The 20567-nt window shown below is 33.8% G+C and overlaps 1 protein-coding gene and 1 pseudogene across 3 annotated transcripts in view; one reads left to right on the top strand and one right to left on the bottom strand.

Annotated features, from left to right (window-relative positions):
- IL7 (interleukin 7) overlaps positions 1-20567 on the bottom strand; it is a 54736-nt gene that overhangs the window by 6249 nt on the left and 27920 nt on the right. For 2 of the 3 annotated variants that reach the window (XM_032609925.1, XM_032609926.1), the window contains exon 3: positions 537-617. The exons of the other annotated variant lie outside the window; for it this stretch is intronic. In XM_032609925.1, the coding sequence (XP_032465816.1) occupies positions 537-617 (81 nt within the window). The remainder of the gene's footprint in view (positions 1-536; positions 618-20567) is intronic. 3 annotated transcript variants of the gene reach the window in all.
- LOC116742775 overlaps positions 1-20567 on the top strand; it is a 131851-nt pseudogene that overhangs the window by 229 nt on the left and 111055 nt on the right.

Here is a 20567-nt window from a genome sequence, read left to right on the forward strand (position 1 = left end):
ATGAAGTTAACTCAGCTATTGTGAGTTTTAAAAAAGTCTATTGAATAGCACACTAGTTTCTGCAGAAAGAGATGACACAAATTTTTGTTGGAAGTTCTGTAGATTGTAATATTATACCAAATAGAAGTGGTAGTGGTTTGAAGATAAGCAAATATTGAAAGAAAAATTTTCAAAATGCCTACAACTAAATTACACCCATTACTTGTGTGTGTGTGTGTATGTGTGACAAGGATTTTCCTGCATAAAAATTTTAGAAATAAGAGATGTGTCTTTGAATTCAGCAGTTCTTCTAGTATTTTCAAGGTGAAAATGAAATGCTAAAATTAAAAGGAATATTTATCAAATAAGCATAGGGCTATTTGTAAAAGAAAAGTATAAAAGACCATAGTATAACTTAACATATCAATGGGAATTGTCGGGTTAGAGCCAAAAGACTGTGTTATTAATATAATAAATATAATTAACAGATATAAAAAATATAAGCTTCTATGAAATCAAGCTTGAATGACATATAAACTCCAAATAATTGTCATTACCTTATTATCATCACATGAATGTTTTTTAAAAAAGTTAGGTTCGTTATTCAGGCAATTGCTATCAAAGTCTATCATGCTGTCCTGTAATAAATAATATAAAATAATATGGTTAAACTGGGGACCTTTCTATCATGTAGTAATTATAAAAATAACAATGTTATAATACTTGGTATTTATATGTGCATTTTAAGGAAAATAACTTTAGTCTGACTTAGCTGACTAGGCAGGAAGAATAGTTATCTATAGTTGAAGAATAAACAAGTATATACACAAACCCTCACGTATTTAGAGCTTCCCCCAGACTCCATAGGTTAATCTCAGAAATCATTGAGAGAAACTGGCTTTTTGGGGGAAATAAAAGTACCTATTTTAGAAGTTATACTATATAGACATACTATAAATATAAATATAATATATATATTTATATTTTATATATATATAATATATATATTTATATTTTATATATATATAATATATATTTATATAAATATAAATCATGAAGTTGAGATCCATTTAAGAGGTTATTTGGTCCAATTTCCTGTCACTATCAAACAGCAACAAAGGGAATTTACTTTAGAATGAAGGCAAAGCCTCTTGACAGTGAGTAAAGTTGAAATTCATTCTGCAGTATTTTAAATAATCCAGTTGGGGATGTTTGAGGTAGAATTTAGCTGAGAAGAAAGTGAGATTGAATATGTGCATTGTCATTGTCATGTAAGAGGCGGGGAAGGCAGACTGGCACATTCTCATTTTTCTTTTCTAAGGAATGTAGTATTAGAAGGTGGGGATTAGCTGAATCAAGAATGTACTTGAGGGCTTCCCTGGTGGCGCAGTGGTTGAGAGTCCGCCTGCCGTTGCAGGGGACACGGGTTCGTGCCCCGGTCCGCGAAGATTCCACATGCCGTGGAGCGGCTGGGCCCGTGAGCCATGGCTGCTGAGCCTGCACGTCCGGAGCCTGTGCTCCGCAATGGGATAGGCCACAACAGTGAGAGGCCCACGTACCACAAAAAAAAAAAAAAAAAAAGAATGTACTTGACATATTAGGAAGAATTTCCTAAGGATTCAGATTCTTTATGCACAGGATTGGACTAGCTCTGTCCAGCAAACTAAGCATTCCATGATATCAGAGCTTCTAGAAGGACTTCAAGCAATTTTAGCCTATGTGTTGTCATCTAAGGAACAGATAAAAAGTGGAGTAATGGCAGGATGTAATCATGAGCTTCTAATCTTCATCTACCTCTCAGAAAAATATGCATTACTCTTCTCACCACTGAAAAGCATAAATGGTCTCTGGATTCATCTTGACTTTAAATGTATCTGTTTTATCTATAGGAATTACAGCCTGAACACGTAATCATTTATTTAACCATTCAACACTTACTACAGGCCAATGGGCAAAGTCCTCTGCCAAGCTTGATAGGGCAACAAAGACAAGAAAACATAGTCCCATTTTCTTATGCCATTTGATGTAAAGGGCAGATGCTGCATCCTTGGACACTTGTACATCACTTCTTATATTTGTAAAAGTATGCTTATGTAAACAGAAGATTTGTTAGTGCCAAACATCCCAGTCATACTGCAAATATCTCAAGTGCAAATAGATATATTTTTCTATAACTATCCTCATGTTGCCATTATACATATTCCTGAAAAGATAGTGGAAAATTAATGTTTGCCTGTTAAATCATTTTCCTATTGACTTGCATTTAACCCTAAGAAGGATAATAAATCATGTATACATTTCTCTCTGATAAAACATGCTTTTCATTTTTGCCATGCCATCCATCAAATAAAGAAGATAAACAAATGTGCAGCTAATCTGTATGATGTTTTCCAATTTACCAAAAATATTATATGAACTAGTACCTATTTCTTGGAGCATTTTAATCAATTGCATGACACACGAGTATTTGAAAAGCCATATTGGTTAAGCCACTTCATTGCTCCAGGTATTTAACAAAACTCATTTTTGGCAGATACAGAAAGGGTGTTTTTATACCAGGTAATTTGTTTGCCAGATGTGTACAGCAGTAGATAAAACTCTCACTTAAAAGTTTGACTCAAAATGTTGACTCCTATAAAAGTCACAATTATAGTTGACTAGTTGACTTTAGTGCATTTTATGAATAGATTTAACATAAGCATACATGAGTGCCAACTACAGTTGCTTTCTGAAATTGTTTCCATTTAAGCCCTGTGAGAAGGGTGGCTCAGACTAAGATATGTAGAATCATGGAGTTGGAAAGAACCTTATATATCTATCTTTTGATTTAACAAATAGTAGAAGTACTTTATCAGTAATAGTTTCTTACAGGCATCTTGACATATTTGAATATTTCTTCATCTTTATTATGAATATGAAAGAAACAAGCCAAGATCACATTGACTGTGAACTCAGTATTTTCCAGTGTAAAACATTATGTTACATAAGTTGTTCCTAAAATATCTAACGTTTTTTCGATTTGTAGAATTGCATTTTCTTTCATTTTAGCGTAGTTTTCTTCTATCTTTGAATTTTTTTCTAATGCATGCACAGTAGCCCCTTCCCCAGAAACACTAATTATATACACAGCTGATTTTCTATTTCACTTTTTTCTTTTATATATTTATCTTTGATTTTTTTAAGATTCAATTTTGTGTGGTTTTCTCCAACATGTCTTCCATATGCCTGTTCTAATGGGGAACTCATGGTTACATGTGTTCTAAGTGAACTAATGTCTATTTACTGCCCATAAATGATTCTCATTGGCAGCTACATAACTGATAGCTGTCTCCTTTCTATTCTCCTTCTATTTTGTAGGTCTGGGCCTGAGGATTGGGGTTTTGATATGAAGAAGAAAGATTCGGTCTCGTGTCTTACTATTCTTTGAAAATGATCTTGGTCCCTACAGAAATCTTTTTCATTTCTGATTATCACTATCACAGCACACTCACGGCCCAAAGTCTTATGGCATATAAAGACTCATTTGGAGGACCTTTTGAAAAGTGAAACTTATTTTTAATGAAATCTGTAGCCTGTATGAAAATTGAAAAAGTCTGTATTGTTCTTGGAATCCTATTTCAAATGTTACAAATTTTACCATTAGGTAGCTTACCAGATTATTGTAAGAATTGGTAGTTAATTCCTTGCTTAAATTAAAAGTCATTCATTTATTCTTCAATCAAATACTTGTCAAACATCTACCATGTGCCATATAGTAGTGAAGAGAGAATTGTGATCAAAATCACAGAGGGTTCCTTCCTTCAAGAAATTTACTGTCTGGTGGTAAAGACAGACATCAATCCAATAATCACAGTCAAATCTCAAATTAATAATTGTTATGAGTAAAAAGTATATGCTACCATAAAGCCTATAAAGAAGGATTTTACTTAGGAACCTCAGTAAAGCCTTCCCTAAGAAAGGAACACTTCAACTGAAATCTGAAGCATGAGTAAACTAGAGAAAAAGAAAATAGAGGAAGCGTAAAGATGTAGAAAACAGCATGTATGGCTTCAGTTAAGTGGGAGGGAATAATGCCAGATAGGCTGCTGGATGAAAGAGAGCAAGGGAAACCCGGTATATAGCTGAGAAAGCAAGAGAAATCACCGGTTTCATACGAAAGAGATCTGGAGGAAACTAAATTATGCTGGGGCTTAAGGACATGTTAAGGAGCTTTGTCTTGATCCTAAAATCAATAATTAATGACTAAATACCGTTTTCAAAGTTCATATTAATAGCAGCATGGTAAATGGTTTGGAAAGGTTCAAGAAAGTATGTGTGTGAATCTTTAGGAGACAATTACATAGTGCTTGAAATAATGGTTTATTGGACTTGGTGGTGGGAAAGAATGTAGAGATAGGTGAAAAGACTTGAGAAATATTTAGAAAGCAAATATAACACTATTTGAGAATTAAAGTTAAGGAAGATTGACAGACCAGGGATGATTCCTGGGTTTCTGGTGTGTGCAGCAGGATATACTGTGTTGCCATTCACTGAGATAGGGAATAGTAGTAGAGATAGTGTGAATAAAATATGTTTGGTTTTAAATAGATGAAGCTTGAGTTTACATTCAGAGATCCAAGAACATACATAAAGAAGCCAGAAAGTTAGAAAACCTGGGGAATAGACTGTTTTAAGAAGGTGGTGATCCATAATATACAATGCCAACCGAAAGGTCAAGTTGTCTTGTACAAAATCTATTCACATAAAGAAAGCAAGTCTAAATTAGAAAAACAGCTGATAATAGATGGTAAAATGAAGTATTAAGCAGATATGATATTTGTTTTGAGATAATATTTATAAGCAAGAACATATGCTTATAATAAAACATGCTTATAATAAAAATCTTTCAAAAGAAAAAGGTGTTATATATAAGCATATATTCAAATGTATATGCATATGCACAAACATGAACATATGTATAAGAATTGACTAATTAATCTTCATTTAACTTGCTGGGATAATCAATATTCTACTCCTTCTGTAAAATATATTGACTAATGCTCACAGTATACCAAAGACTCCCAACTCCAGTTTCTGATATACTCGTGTTTTTGCATTCACAATTGGAGTTGCATATTTACTAAGTCAATTCCTTAACACTAAGTTATACTTATTATTTAATTAGATCACTTAATTTAATTCTATATAAGTCAAAGAATATTAGAATGAAAATACAGTTGTGTGTAGGACTTCCAGTTTCCAGTCTGGGAGGTAAGGAGCTTAGAAGTCACCATTCCATCATAACAAGTAAAATGCTGAACAAACTGAAGAATCAGCAACTCTTCTTATATCTGTTAGAGAAGTGAGGTCACAGGGTAAACTGCCTCCCCAAATATTGGAGAAACAGACAGCTGATGCAATAATTACAATTTAGAGAACCAGAAACCCAGGAGCGGAAACCTCCATGTGAACCAATGCTGGGATAGAAAAACCTGAACTGTAATTGATGAATTACTGGAAGCTCAGAATGGACAAGTCTTAGAGATAAAATTCCAAGGGGACCTAACACTGGAGGTGCCCCCTTTGCTCACACTTTTTCTGAGCTTTACTTACAGGAGTTCTATGAGATCCTCACAGTGAATATGAGAAAAATCCCCATGTGCTTCTGGCAGAGAGAGGAAAAAAGCATTGATTTTGAAATATGCCAGAGTGTTATGGTATTCTTAACAAGGCCTCCCCTTATGAGAACCTAACCTGCTGGAATTTTATCAGAGCCTAACCTATCTGGGGTAAGGGAAATACCCAGCTCCAGTCCTTGCTAGATATCCTTTCTCACCTAAGTGGGTAGGTATTGAGAAGCACTGGTAAAGTTTACAATCCAGGGGCACAGACTCATCAAAAGACTGAGACCTAATCAAAGGACTATAGAAAGCTTCCCATCTCCCCACACCTTATCACTATATTACTAAAAGCTCATTTACCACAGGTTTATTTATGCAGAACATCATGTCCACCTTCCAACAAAAAATTACAAAGCATACTAAAAGGCAAAAAACACAATTTGAAGAGACAGAACAAGCATCAGAACCAGAGAGAGATATGGCAGTGATGTTGAAATTATCTGACTGGGAATTTTTTTTTTTTTTTTTTTTTTTTTTTTTTTTTTTGCGGTACGCAGGCCTCTCACTGCCACGGCCCCTCCTGTTGCGGAGCACAGGCTCCAGACGCGCAGGCCTAGCAGCCACGGCCCACAAGCCCAGCCACTCCGTGGCACGTGGAATCCTCCCGGACCAGGGCACGAACCCGCGTCCCCTGCATCGGCAGGCGGACTCCCAACCACTGCACCACCAGGGAAGCCCCTGACTGGGAATTTTTTAAAAAAATTATTATTATGCTATGACCTTTAATGGGAAAATATGCAGAAAAAATGGATAATGTAAACAGAAAGACAGAAATTCTAAGAAAGAATCAAAAAGAAATGCTAGAGATAAAAAGCACTGTAATGGAATTATGGGCTCTTTATTAAATTAGACATGGCTGAGGAAAGAATCTCTGAGCTTGAGCATATGACAATAGAACTTCCAAAACTGAAAAGAAAAAAATAAAAAAATACCAGGGGAAAAAATGGAACAGAATATCTAAGACTGTGGACAACTACAAAATGTGTAACATATGCATAGCAAGAATATCAGAAGAAAGAGAGAAAGGAACAGAAGCAATATTTGAAGCAATAATGGCTGAGAATTTTTCCCAAGTCAATGCCAGACATCAAACCACACATCCAGAAAGCTCACAGAACACCAAGTAGGATAAATGCCCCAAGTCATATACCTAGGCATATCATATTCAAACTTTAGAAAATCAAAGATAAAGAAAACATCTTGAAAGAAGCCATGGGGGTCGGCGGGGGAAAATTACTTACAAAAAAGCAAAGATAAAAATTGCGTCCAATTTATCTTCTGAAATCATTCAAACAAGAAAAAAGTGAAGTGAAATATTTAAAATATTGAGAGAAAAACCCACCAACCTAGAGTTCTGTACTCTGAGAAATTAGCCTTCAAAGGGAAAAAAGAAATAAAGACTTTCTCAAACAAAAATTGAGGTAATTTGTTGCCAGTAGAACTGCCTTGAACAGAATGTTAAAAGTTCTTTAGAGAGAAGAAAAATGATACAGATCAGAAACTCAGAGCTACATAGAAAAAGAAAGAGCATCAGAGAATGAATAAATGAAGAAAAAAGTAAAAACTTTTATCTTCTTATTCTGAATTGCTCTAACACTTTGATTAAAATAATAATGGCAACAATGCATTTAACTATATATAATTTGATTACATATATACATATATATACATATATATAAAATACATGCTTATATATAAGTGAAATCAATGAAGCAGTGATATGAGGGACAGGAGGAAAGAAAAGAATTATTGGGGATATTTTGTTATTTTAAGGTACTTGTACTACTTGTGAAGTGGCACAGAGTTATTTCAAAGTGGACTTGGATTAGTTGCAAATATATATACCAAACTCTAGGGCAACCAGTAATGAAAGTTTAAAAAGAAGTATAATTGTTATGCTAAGAAAGGACAGAAATGGAATCATAAAATGTCACAATCATAAAAGATAAAGTGTGAAGACAAAAATAGGAACAAAGAATAAGAGCGAAAAATAGAAAACAGTAAAAAACATACGGTAGATATTGGTCCAACTATATCAATAATCACTTTAAAATGTCAACAGTCTAAATACACCAATTAAAAGACAGAGATTGTCAGAGTGGGTCAAAAAAACACAACCTAATTACATACTCTCTATAAAAAACCTACTTTTAATATAAAGACACATATAGATTAAAAGTAAAATGAAGAAATATATACTATGCTAACATTAATGAAATGAAAGCAGGGTAGCTATGTTCATTTTAAACAAAGCCAACTTCAGAGCAAGGAAAGTTATCAGGATGAAATGGACATTACATAATGATAATGGAGACAATTGTCCAAGAAGATATGATAATTCTTAATGTGTATGCAGCTAACAACAAAGAGTCTAAATATATGAGGGAAAACTGATAGAATACTAAGAGAAGTAGATGAATCCACTATTATAGTTGAAAACTTTAATATCTTTCTATCATAAATGGACAGATTCAGCAGGCAGAAAATCAGTAAGGACATAGTTGAACTTGACAGCACAATCAATTAACTCTATATAGTTGGCATGCATAGGCAACTTCATACTTCATCCAACAGCAGCAGATTACATAGTTTTCTCAAGAACACATTGAATATTCTCCAAAGAGAGCAAATTATGGGCCATAAATTGAATCTTAACAAATTTAAAAGAATAGAAATCATATAATGTCTGCTATTAGATCACAATAGAATCAAACTAGAAATCAATAACAGAAAGACAGCTGGGACATCCCAAAGTATTTGGAGATTAAACAATATACTTTGAAGTTATATGTGGATTGAAGAAGAAATTTCAAGAGAAATTTTAAAATATTTGAAATAAATAAAAATATAACATTGAAATCTATAGGATGCAGTGAAAGCAGTGCTTAGAGGGAAATTTATAGTATTGACTGCATGTGTTAAATAAGGAAAGTATCTAAAATCAATAATCTAAGCTTCCACCTTAGGGAACTACAAAAGGAGAGAAAATTAAATCCAAAGTAAGCAAAAGACAAAAAAAAAAAAAAAGTAATAATAAAAGTTAAAGCAGAGATCAATTAAATTGAAAACAGGAAATCAATAAACTCAACAAAACAAAAAACTTCTCCTTTGGAAATATAAATAAAATTGATAAGCCTTAGCCAGATTAACTAAGAAAAAAAAAAGACACAAATTTCCTAATATCAAAAATGAAAGAGGGGACATCATTACAGATCCCATGAACATTAACAAGGATAATAGATATTCTAGATGATAATTGATAATCTAGATGAAATTGACCAATTCCTTAAAAGACACAATCTGCCAAAATTTACCAAGAAATAGGCAATCTGAATAAGCCTATATCTATAAAAGCAGTTCAATCAATTGTCAATAAGCTTACAAAACAGAAGCACCAGGACCAGATGGGTTCACTGATTATTTCTATCAAACTCTTGAGGAAAAAATCATAGTTATTGTCTATAATATCTTCCAGAAGAAAGAAGCAGAGGGAATACTTCCTATCTTGTTATATGAGGCCAGGCTTACACTAATACCAAAACCAAATGAAGACAGTACAAGAAAAGAAAACCACAGATCAATATGTCTTGTGAAAATAGATGCAAAAATCCTCAACAAAATATAAGAAATTGAATCCAACAATGTATAAAATAATTATACACCATAACCAAGTGATATTTACCCATATATGTAAGACTGGTTCAACATTCAAAAAAATCAAAGAATGTAATCTATCACTTTAAGAGGGTAAAGAAGAAAAATCACATGATCAAATTAATAGATGCAGAAAAAGGAGTTGACAAAATCCAACATCCATTCATTAAAAACAAAACAAACAAGCCCCCCCCCCCAAAAAAAAACCTCTCTGTAAACAAGGACTAGAGGGGAACTTCTCCAGCTTGATAGAGAGCATCTTCAAAATCCTATAGCTAATAGCATACTTAATGGTGAGAAACTCAGAACTTTCCTATGATCAGAACAAGGCAAAGATGTCCCTCTCACCATTGCTTATCAACATTGTATTTTGAAAAAACCTAGGTGATTCAATATGACAAGAAAAGGGGAAAAAAAGATATAAAAATTAGGAAGGCTGAAATATAGCTGTTTTTTTTACTAGATGACATTGTAATTTATGCAGACAATCCTAAAGAATCAACAGAAAAAAAAAAACACACAAACCTCCTGGAACTAATAAATGATTATGCAAGGTTGCAGCATACAGAGTTAGACAAAAGTTAATAGTTTTCTTCTATACTAGCAATGAACAAATGGAATTTGAAATTAAAAACACAACACGTTTAGAGTACTTAGGTATAAATGTAACAAAATATGTACACGATCTTTATGAGGAAAACTACACAACTCTGGTGAAAGATCAAAGGAGACCTAAATAAATGGGAAGATAGTCCATGTTCATGGATTGATGGATTGGAAGACTCAACGTTGTTAAGATGTTTGTTATCCCAGCTTGACCTATAGATTTATCATAATCTCAAAAATCTCAGCAAGTTATTTTGTGATATCAAACAACCTGATTCTAAAACTTATATGGAGAGGCAAGGAGAGGACTTGTTTACTAAGGTTGTTCATACAGACAGGTGGGGAATCAACAGATTAACATTCTGTCATTTAATGACTGCATTTGTGATTAGGCTTACATCCACAGTGACTGATTTCTTAAGAACTTAAATGTTTTTATATATCATTTAATATCAGCATTCTAGCCAGAGGTGATTTTACCTAGACAAGGTGAATACCGAGATAGGAGTTTAATGTTCTCTTGCCACCTAGGGTCCCATAAAAGTGACCCAGCATATATTGAAACCATAGATTCCTGCCTTAGCTATATCAAACCTCAGACATTTTTAAAATTGAGACATAATTGACATATAACGTTTGTTTCAGGTGTTCAACAATAATTTGATATTTTTATAAATTGCAAAATGATCACCACAATCAGTCTAGTTCGATAAGTTTAGTTAACATCCATCACTACACATAGTTACAATTTTTATCTTGTGATGAGAATTTTTGAGGTTCACCCTATTAGCAATTTTCAAAATATACAATACAGTATTATTAACTGTAGTCACTGTGCTGTACATTACATCCCCAAGACATAATTCCCAGTTTTCTGGGATCATTCTGGATTATACCAGAATTACAACGTGTTTGGTTAGCTCCCCCTTGCATTCTTAAAAGTGTTTCAGTTTGGACAATAACGTATTTTCTCACCCTATTTTTACTATGGTGTTTTGATTTTGGTTTGCATGATATGGTTTTCCTATCTTTTAACTTTTTAAATTATTTTGCACGTAAAAATATTTTAATGTCATATATATTACTTGCTTATCATTATTCAAACAATACTGAGATATATAATGAAAACCTTAAAATTTTTCTCCACTGCCCCCACTAGAATCACCTACCTGAGGTGATTCATATTAGCAGTTTGATAAGAATACCCTTCTTGCTCAAAAAAACCTATGCATATGTGTAATGTACATTCATGCATACAAAACTCACACATATACATGCATATATAGGGATTATGAAGGCACTTTCCTTTACCATTTAAAAATATAGGATCATAATATATACATTACTCTTCAGCTTGTTTTGTATTATTTTCACTTTATATTATGAGCATCACTCTAAGTCAAACATATCTAGAACAGCTTTTTAAAAATAGCTATATAATATTCTACATTAAGTGTATTCCAAGGTTTATTCAACCCTTCTCTTATTGATGAAAAAAGTCAATATTTGCTCCAACAAACAATACTACAATAGACATCTTTGTATGTGTATGTGTGTTTATATATTTGTATGTGTATATTATCTCCTTTTATATTAATGTTTGCATTTTTGTAGAATTGGTTCCCATAATTAAGACTTGCTGAAGGAAATGGTATATTCATTTAAAAATCATTATGTTCAGTAAAAATGATTCATGCTTCTACCAGCAAATAAGAGAGCCTGTTTTGTCACATCCTTGTCAGCACTAGATGTCATAAGCCTTTCACAATTTTACCAATCCTGATATGTGTAAATTTATGCCTCATTATAGCTTAAATTTTCACTTCCATGACTACTAGAGAATGAGCATCATTTCATGTTAATTGACAGTTTGCATTTCCTTTTCTATGAATAGCCTGTTCTTAACAATTTTCTTAGGTTGTCTTTTACTGATCAGTTTCTACATTTTATATAAGGACTTTTTAAAAATTTTCTATGTTTTGTTTCAGGTGTATTTCTTACATAATGCATATTTTTTTTACAATTGGTTTTAAGTTCAGAGATTAAAATAATTCATATTTATTATCAGATATTCTTTACTATTTCTTTATGTTCCTTTTCATTTGTTTTTTAATTTTGGTATATCGTTGGCTTTAGCAGTTATTATTTGTTATGAATAACTATGCTCTGATATTCAAGAAATGGGGGAGATATTTAATAGCTAAAACGTTTCCTACTAAATTTTATGCTAAAATTCTAAGGTGAATATACAGTACTATTAATTAACAACTATAAGTTAATTAATCAAAACTCTGAGGCTACCAAAGTGTGGTTATGTTATTTCCAGTCCTTCCTGTGACCAAGAGTAGCCAAAGTAAAGCAATTCTAATGAAATTTATTGTCATTTTGCTTCTCATTTAACTTACATTCATAAAATAGTATGTTTTATATTGCGTGTCTCCATAGTACATAAACAATAGCGGAAATAGAAAGTTAAGTGCTTTAACAATTAATATTGATGGTCATTCTGTAGAGAACAGGCCAGGAATAAAAGCAAAAAACACCAGTCCAAAAATAACATTGAAAATGACTATATTATCAAATATAGTGTATCAAAATAATATAATAAAAGTACCTTCAATATGCTTTTTATGAAGAAAAGTTAGAAAAGAAAATTTGTTAATGTGAATTTCAACTTGTGAAAATACCTCTATAGAATTTCTTTGATGAGGCACAATTATAAAAAAGTCAATCATACAAAATACTATATATAAAATAGATAACAAGATCCTACTATATAGTACAGAGAATATATTCAATATCATGTAATAACCTGTAGTGAAAAAGAATATGAAAATATATATATATGTATAATGGAATCACTTTGCTGTACACCAGAAACTAACACAACACTGTAAATCAACTGTACTTCAATAAAAAAAATTAAAAGTCAATCAGCCAGCAAAATTCATTAGAAACTCTTATAGTGTTATGAATACGAAACAAAGGGGGATACCACGAAAGGGTAATGAATAAATCTTAGTTTTATTATTTATTTATTTATTTATTTATTTGCGGTACACGGGCCTCTCACTGTTGTAGCCTCTCCCGTTGCGGAGCACAGGCCCCGGACGCGCAGGCTCAGCGGCCATGGCTCACGAGCCCAGCCGCTCCGCGGCATGTGGGATCTTCCCGGACCGGGGCACGAACCCGTGTCCCCTGCATCGGCAGGCGGACTCTCAACCACTGTGCCACCAGGGAAGCCCTAAATCTTAGTCTTAAACCTATTTTTTATCTTGTGTAAAATTGTATATGCCTTGCATGTCTTTTCTGGAAGTGAATATATTTGCTATATTTATGGGATGCCTTTCCAGTGTTAGCAACACCCCTTAGATACATAACTTGATATTTTATTCATTTGTGTTAATCAAGGTGTGGCTAGGTAAGCTTGGGGATAAGAAACAGTGTTCCAGGACTGGTATTATTCAGCAATTGGCAGATTTCCCTAGATATCAATGTTCATGTCAAATAGAAACACTGAATAATTACTGAAACCTGGCAGCATATTCATCTATAGCTGGTGTAGTGCCACAGATCAAGAAGTTGTGCATATCTACTCTGGATGTGTAGGAATGTTATTATGAGACATATATAAAAGTTTCATACAGGGCATCCATTCTCTGTTTCTTCTAAATAGACTGTAGTCCTACATCAGTGCAAAGGGAAGAACACTGAAACTGAGGTGTGGATAACTACATCTTAACATTTCCACTATTTGCATTAAATAATTTTTCAGCAGTAATGGACTTCAGAGATTATGCAAGCCAAATTTCTAATCTTATGAATTAGAAAAGTAAGGCACAACAGCAGTTAACTGACTTGTTCAAAGTCTCAAAGACAAAGTGGCAAAGCTGGGACTCTGACCCAAACATTCTCATTCCAGAACAGTAGACCTATAACACCATGCTGACATATGGTAGTCTCTCCTTGAATTTACTCATCTGTAAAACTGAGTTCGTTGAACTTGAGAAGTAGTTTTCATACAGGATTACCCCAGGTAATCCTGGGGTTCCACAGGATGACTTGGGGGGCCCTTATAAATAGGCATGAGATGATGCATGATAGTCAAGGTTCAGGGCCTCACTGGAGTTCTATGTAGGGGTCATTTGAAAAAAAAAATTTCATGGATTAATAAAAATTTGAAATCACATTTATTAATGATTTACTTCCAAGTTCTATAGATGCGAAATCGTCATGTATAAGTTTGAAGTTCAATAGAATTTCACCCTGATAAATCAAGCAATTTATAGTCTCCTCTTTTTCTCTCCAGCTGCTGGGGGATATTTCAGTCCCACTACTCCTTTTGGGAACTTTGCTCTAAGAACTCCATCTACTCACTTAGTATTTACTACTTTTTATTTACTTGTTTCTGGTGCAAGAACTACATTTCATCAGTTTTTAAGTTTTCCATTGTATCTTCATAAAATCAAAGAGTTACTGCTTGATTGACAGTATCAATAGTCACACATTCCCAAACTTTCAGAGGACATCCACTGTCATATGTAAACTCTGAATACTGAAATAACCATCTTTCTGAATGTTTCTCATCTCTAATTTATTTTATATGAGCCATATGAATTATCTTTCTAAATCCCAGATCTAATTCTATGAAGTTTATGAAGTTTAAAAAACCATCAATGGCTCCCTATTACCTAGTCCTAGAAAATCAAGTTCACATTCCTCAGGTTGCCACACAAGGTCTTCCAAGATCTGATCACAGCCTAACTTCCAAACTTTATACACTCACATCTCAACCAAAACTCAAGCCACATAGGTCATTGACCATTAAAGGCAACTCCCCAACTCCCATACCTAATAAGTTTCTGTCTCTAAATATTTTTATCTTTAATATCAGCATTATCCCATTGTGTTATAATTCTTTATTTAAAAGTTTGTCTTTCCTTCAAAACTGTGATCTTACAGGACTGGGACTTTGTCTCGTAGACTGGTCTTTTTTATACTCATATTCAATATCTAACAGCTTACGAACAAGGGATTAATTTCCAAAATATACAAACAGCTCATATAGCTTAACATCAAAAAACAAACAACCCAATCAAAAAATGGGCAGAAGATCTAAAAAGACATTTCTCTAAAGATGACATACAGGTGGCCAACAGGCACATGAAAAGATGCTCAATTTCAGTAATTATTAGAGAAATGCAAATCAAAACCACAATGAGGTATCACCTCACACCAGTCAGAATGGCCACCATTAAAAAGTCCACAAATAATAAATGCTGAAGAGAGTATGGAGAAAAGGCAACCCTCCTATACTGTTGGTGGGAATGTAAATTGGTGTAGCCACTAAGGAGAACAGTATGGAGGCTTCTGAAAAAATTAAAAATAGAACTACCATATGATCCAGCCACTCCTGGGCATGTATCCGGAGAAAACTCTTAATTCGAAAAGTTACATGCACCCCAGTGTTCATTGTAGCACTATTTACAATAGCCAAGACATGGAAGCAACCTAAATGCCCATCAACAGATGAATGGATAAAGAAGCTGTATATATATATATATATATATATATATATATATAAAATGGAATATCATTCAGCCATAAAAGAGAATGAAATAATTCCATCTGCAGCAACAGGGATGGACCTAGAGATTACCATATTAAGTGACTTCAGACAAGACAAATATCACATGATATCACTTATACGTGGAATCTTTAAAAATGATACAAATGAACTTATTTACAAAACAGAAGTATACTCACAGATATAGAAAACAAACATGGTTACCAAAGGGGATGGGGGGAGGGGAGGAGAGATAAATTAGGAGTTTGGTATTAACATATACACACTACTATATATAAAATAAATAACCAACAAGGACCTACTATATAGCACCGGGAACTATACTCAATATCTTGTAATAACCTATAATGGAAAAGAATCTGAAAAAGAATGCATATAGAGATATATATCTATATCTCTATCTATATATGTATAACTGAAAAAAATTAACAACTTGCAGGTAATGACTAGCAGACATTTTGTAGATGCATACAAAATTGCATTAAAACCTGGACTCCAATCTTACTTCCTTAAGACCTACCCATTTTTCAAAGTCCTATTAAAATTGTAATTCTCCAGTCACTAGAGTTCTTATAGTGCATATCATACATCTTTGAGATGGCAGATTATAATCGGCAGATGCTTAATAAATGCTAAACTGAACTATTAAGGAACAGAAGTTAAGATTTTACAGAGATCTAGAAAAACTCATTGCAAATCTGCCAACGTATGCACAATGATCATTTTAGGAGATTTTAATCACTCATCCATCTTAAGGTTAATATGCAGTAATGGTTACATATTATGTCATAAGCATGGCAATCAGCAATTAACAAATGTGCCAAATATAAAATTCTAATCACCGGTGCTTGTATACTGTATTCTCTAACTGCCTTACTACTTGCCTGAACTTTATATATCACTGTCCAACTATAGGACTCATAGGATTTTATGAATGAGAGAAAATGAGCAGCCAAGTACTAGACTGAATCTATTTAAAGATTCTGCTGAGCTGAGGTGCGATGGTCACGGGTAGAACAAAGATAGAGATTTACTGAAGAAAAATGTCAAGGAAAGCAATATAACCAAGCATGGTAGACCAAACTATCATGCAGAGTCTCAAGGGAGTGCTTTATTCTGAAAGCAAAACTGTAAACAATGCCTGGTCCAGCAACAATAAGCAAGACATTAGGTAAGTTACATGTGCATGTATTGGTAGCACATAAACCAAGCGTGGTAAGAAGTCATGAGTATAACTAGTATGGTAAAACCTGTAAGTCATGTAATAAATTTTACAATGTCACACATGTACATTAACATCTTTACACTATAATTTAAAAATGACATTTCAAGTTTTTTATATAAATATAGTAAAGTATGTGCATTCATTCATTCAGTCAATAACTGTTTTTGAGGGGTCTACTCTGTGCTAGGTAATATTCTAGATGCTGGAGGATAGTGATTAACAAGAGAGTCTCTGCCCTCACAAATAAGAAAATTTCAGATAGTAGCAAGAGGTATGAGGAAAATGAAAGAATATAAGACATTGCAGGGAGAGGAGAGGCCACTCTAACTCTAGAAGGAAGTGAATTTTATGCTCATCAATTCACTTTTCACCGCAGAGTCTGCATTTTTCTTTTAGTTGGTTGGATTTTGTGGCTACTGTAGCAGATTTTTTCTTCTTCTTTAAGAAAAGGCTCATGAGTGCTCTGTCCCCTACATTTTGACATGGATGCATAATTTTCTACCCATGCACTTTATACTTAAACAATAACTTGGCTAGGTATAAAATTCTTCAAGTCACATTTTATTTCCCTCGGAATTTTGTGGCTATTATTCCATTATCTTTTGTATTTAGGTGTGGAAAAACTGAAGCCATTTTGATCACCGCCCCCTCCCCCCCCAGGATGATGTGCCGTTTCTACCCGAACGCTTAAATTATTCTTCTTTTATCTTGAAGTTCAGTCATGCTACCATGATATAATGTACTGGCAATCATTTTATATTAATTTTTAAATAGTATATGATATTCCCCTTTGTTAATTCCATTGTTTCAGTCATTTGGAGGAAAATTTTCCCCTGTCACAAATTATTTTACTTTTCCATTTGAGGGTTATCTTTTGTAGGAACATTTATCTATAAATTGCCTTATTACTGTCCCTGGTATTTCTATATAGTTGCCCTGTTATTTTCATCTGAAATTTACTGTGGCCAACTCTGTTCTAATATTTATTCTCTACTCCTTATCCTATGACACTTTTCTCACCTACCAGACAACATTGTCTTTTCTCAGCACTTCTAAATGAGGACATGGTATTGTCTCTTCTATCTGCTCTTATGAAGCCTGGGAACACAGGGTGGATGGATAGGGGTGTGTGAGGGTGGTAGTAAAGCAGGGGAATGCAAGAAGGCAAAGTTATGGTCAGTTGTATTGGTGAGCAAGGATGTGCTCCTTTTTTAACAATTTATCTTTTTAAGTTCATTGTGGGGTTTGATGAGCTGCCTTTCTTGGTGAGAGAGTGGTCACTTGGTCTTCAAGATTTCCTTCCAATTAAGAGTGAAGCGTTTTGCTTTTGACAGAGACTATGATATTCAGGGGTCATTTGCCCACTTCACTTGGCTTTCTCCAGCAGACATGTCCACTGCCTCTCTCCAAGGTGGAGTACTACTGAGATCTGTTTCAGAATTTTACCCACTTTTGTTACCATCTATATGAGTTTTCTATGACTGCCATAACAAATGTCCGCAATCTGGGTGGCTTAAAACAATAGAAATTTATTCTCTCACAGTTCTGGAAGCCAAAGTTTGAAATCAAAGTGTTGACAGAATTCCATGCCGCTCTCCTAGCTTTAGGAGGCTGCTGGTGTTCCTTAGCTTGTAACTGCCTAACTCCGATTTCTGCCTCTGTCTTCACATGGCCTTTTCCTTTTGTCTCTTTCCCCCTCTTTTCTTCATTTCCAAGGACGCTTGTCATTGGATTTAGGACCCACCTAATCCAGGACTATCTCATCTGGATATTCTTAAATTAATTATATTGGAACAGACCCTTTTTCCACATCAGGTCACATTCACAGGTTCTAGGTGTACATATCATTTGGGGTGCCACCACTCAATTCACTACACCATCTATATTATTATTTTTGGAGGGGTGTCATTTTAGGAGATGCTGTTAGTCATGTGGGTTCTTGAAAGATTTTTCTCATTCTCGGGCTGCCAGCTTTCAGTGACTTTTTTGCATAAAGTGTCTTTTACTTAGTTTGATTCTCTATTTTATACTTTCGTAAGGTTTTAGGTACCCAATTTTAGCTCATTATAATGTGCTTCCGTCTGTCATCTTACCCCACCAGTACATTTTACTTTATGAATGACAGGGATACATATACCTTTAGACTCTATTGTGTAATCATTAGATTAATATGTTAAGTCCATTATGAAGGTCAGAATCTATGTTATATCATTTCTTTGCTGTAATGAGTAGTTTTAAAAAGAGTATGATATGCCATCAAAATAGGTATGACATACTTCAGCAGATTGAGAGTACTCATGATGTCATATCTTTTCAATTTTTCCAATTAAACTAGTTCTATCTCCACTTGCTAAATTTGTAGAAATCTCAAATTTTTGAGATTTCTTTTTGTTCTCCTGAATTGTCCAAGAATACAGAGTTTGTCCAGTGAGAACAAACTAGGTTTCTTTCCAAATGCCATCTAGAGAAAACAAGATTATCTGATCCATTCACAGCTTTTGGTTTATGCTTTTCCTGTTTTTTTTTTTTTTTTTTTCAAATTTTTGTTGCAGCTAAAAGGTATCAACACAGAAAACCAGTGTAACATAGTTTGATGTTCTTGCTGGTCCAGATACCTGTACAAGCTCCAACGGTGCACAGGTCTGAGTCCCAAATTTATAATTATCTAATTCATACTTATATGCCCAGCATTGTCTCCAAAGAGATCTGCAATGTCAGGGTTCTCGGATCTGAAAGTGATGCCAATCCTTACACTCTTTTCCAGAGTAAACTTTTCTCAACAGATATCTTGAACCTGGCGTTGAGTTCAGGTGACCAGTCAGTATTCTTTTCTCTCATGATGAATTCACCCTGTCAGTGAATATCAGTCAGGAACAATTCACTCTTTCGTAAAGACTGTCATGGGACCTCAAAAAAATAAGAGGTTGGGTTCTTAATCTCATTCTGCCCAGGAAACTACCTATGGAAATGTAATTATTTCCTTCTTAGCAACCAGTTGTGCATAAAAAAGCATATTGGACCTGTAGAATTTACGTCACCATAAAATAAGTATTACTAGTCTTCATTTATTTTTAATTAATTATTTTATTTTGCATCTTTTGGTAAAAAGAATAAACTGTACTTTCTTTTTAAATTGAAGTATAGTTGATTTTTAATGCTGTGTTAGTTTCTGGTGTACAGTAAAGTGATTCATATATATATATATATATATATACCTTATACATTTTCATACTCTTTTCCATTATGGTTTATTACAGTATATTGAATATAGTTCCCTGTGCTATGCAAAGGACCTTGTTTACCTAAAAAAAGGACAAAGTTCACATATATCCCCTCCCCTCCATCCACAGTTTCCTCTATTATTGATGTCTTGCATTAGTGGCGGCTTTGTTACAATTCATGAATCAATATTGTTACATTATTATTAAGTTCATTGTTTACATTTGGGTTCACTCTTTGTGCTGTAAAGTTCTGTGGGTGTTGACAAATGTATGCCATGTGTCCACCATGAAAGTGTCATATTGAATAGTTTCACTGCTCTAAAATTCTCCTGTGCAGCACCTATTCTTTCCTCCCTCCCACCCTTCTCAATCTCTGGAACCGTTAATCTTTTTACTGTCTCCATATTTTTGTCATTTCTAGAATTTCATATAGTTGGAATCACACAACAGGTAGCCCTTTAACACTGGCTTCTTTTGCACAATATGCATTTGAGATACCTCCATGTCCTTCTGTGGCTTGATAGTTCATTTCTTTTTATCATTGATTATATTCCACTGAATGGATATACCACATTTGTTTATCCATTTACCTGTTGAAGGACATCTTGGTTGTTTCCATTTTCGACAATTATAAG

The sequence above is a fragment of the Phocoena sinus genome, chromosome 17 (assembly GCF_008692025.1).
Source record: "Phocoena sinus isolate mPhoSin1 chromosome 17, mPhoSin1.pri, whole genome shotgun sequence".
Lineage (NCBI taxonomy): Eukaryota > Metazoa > Chordata > Mammalia > Artiodactyla > Phocoenidae > Phocoena > Phocoena sinus.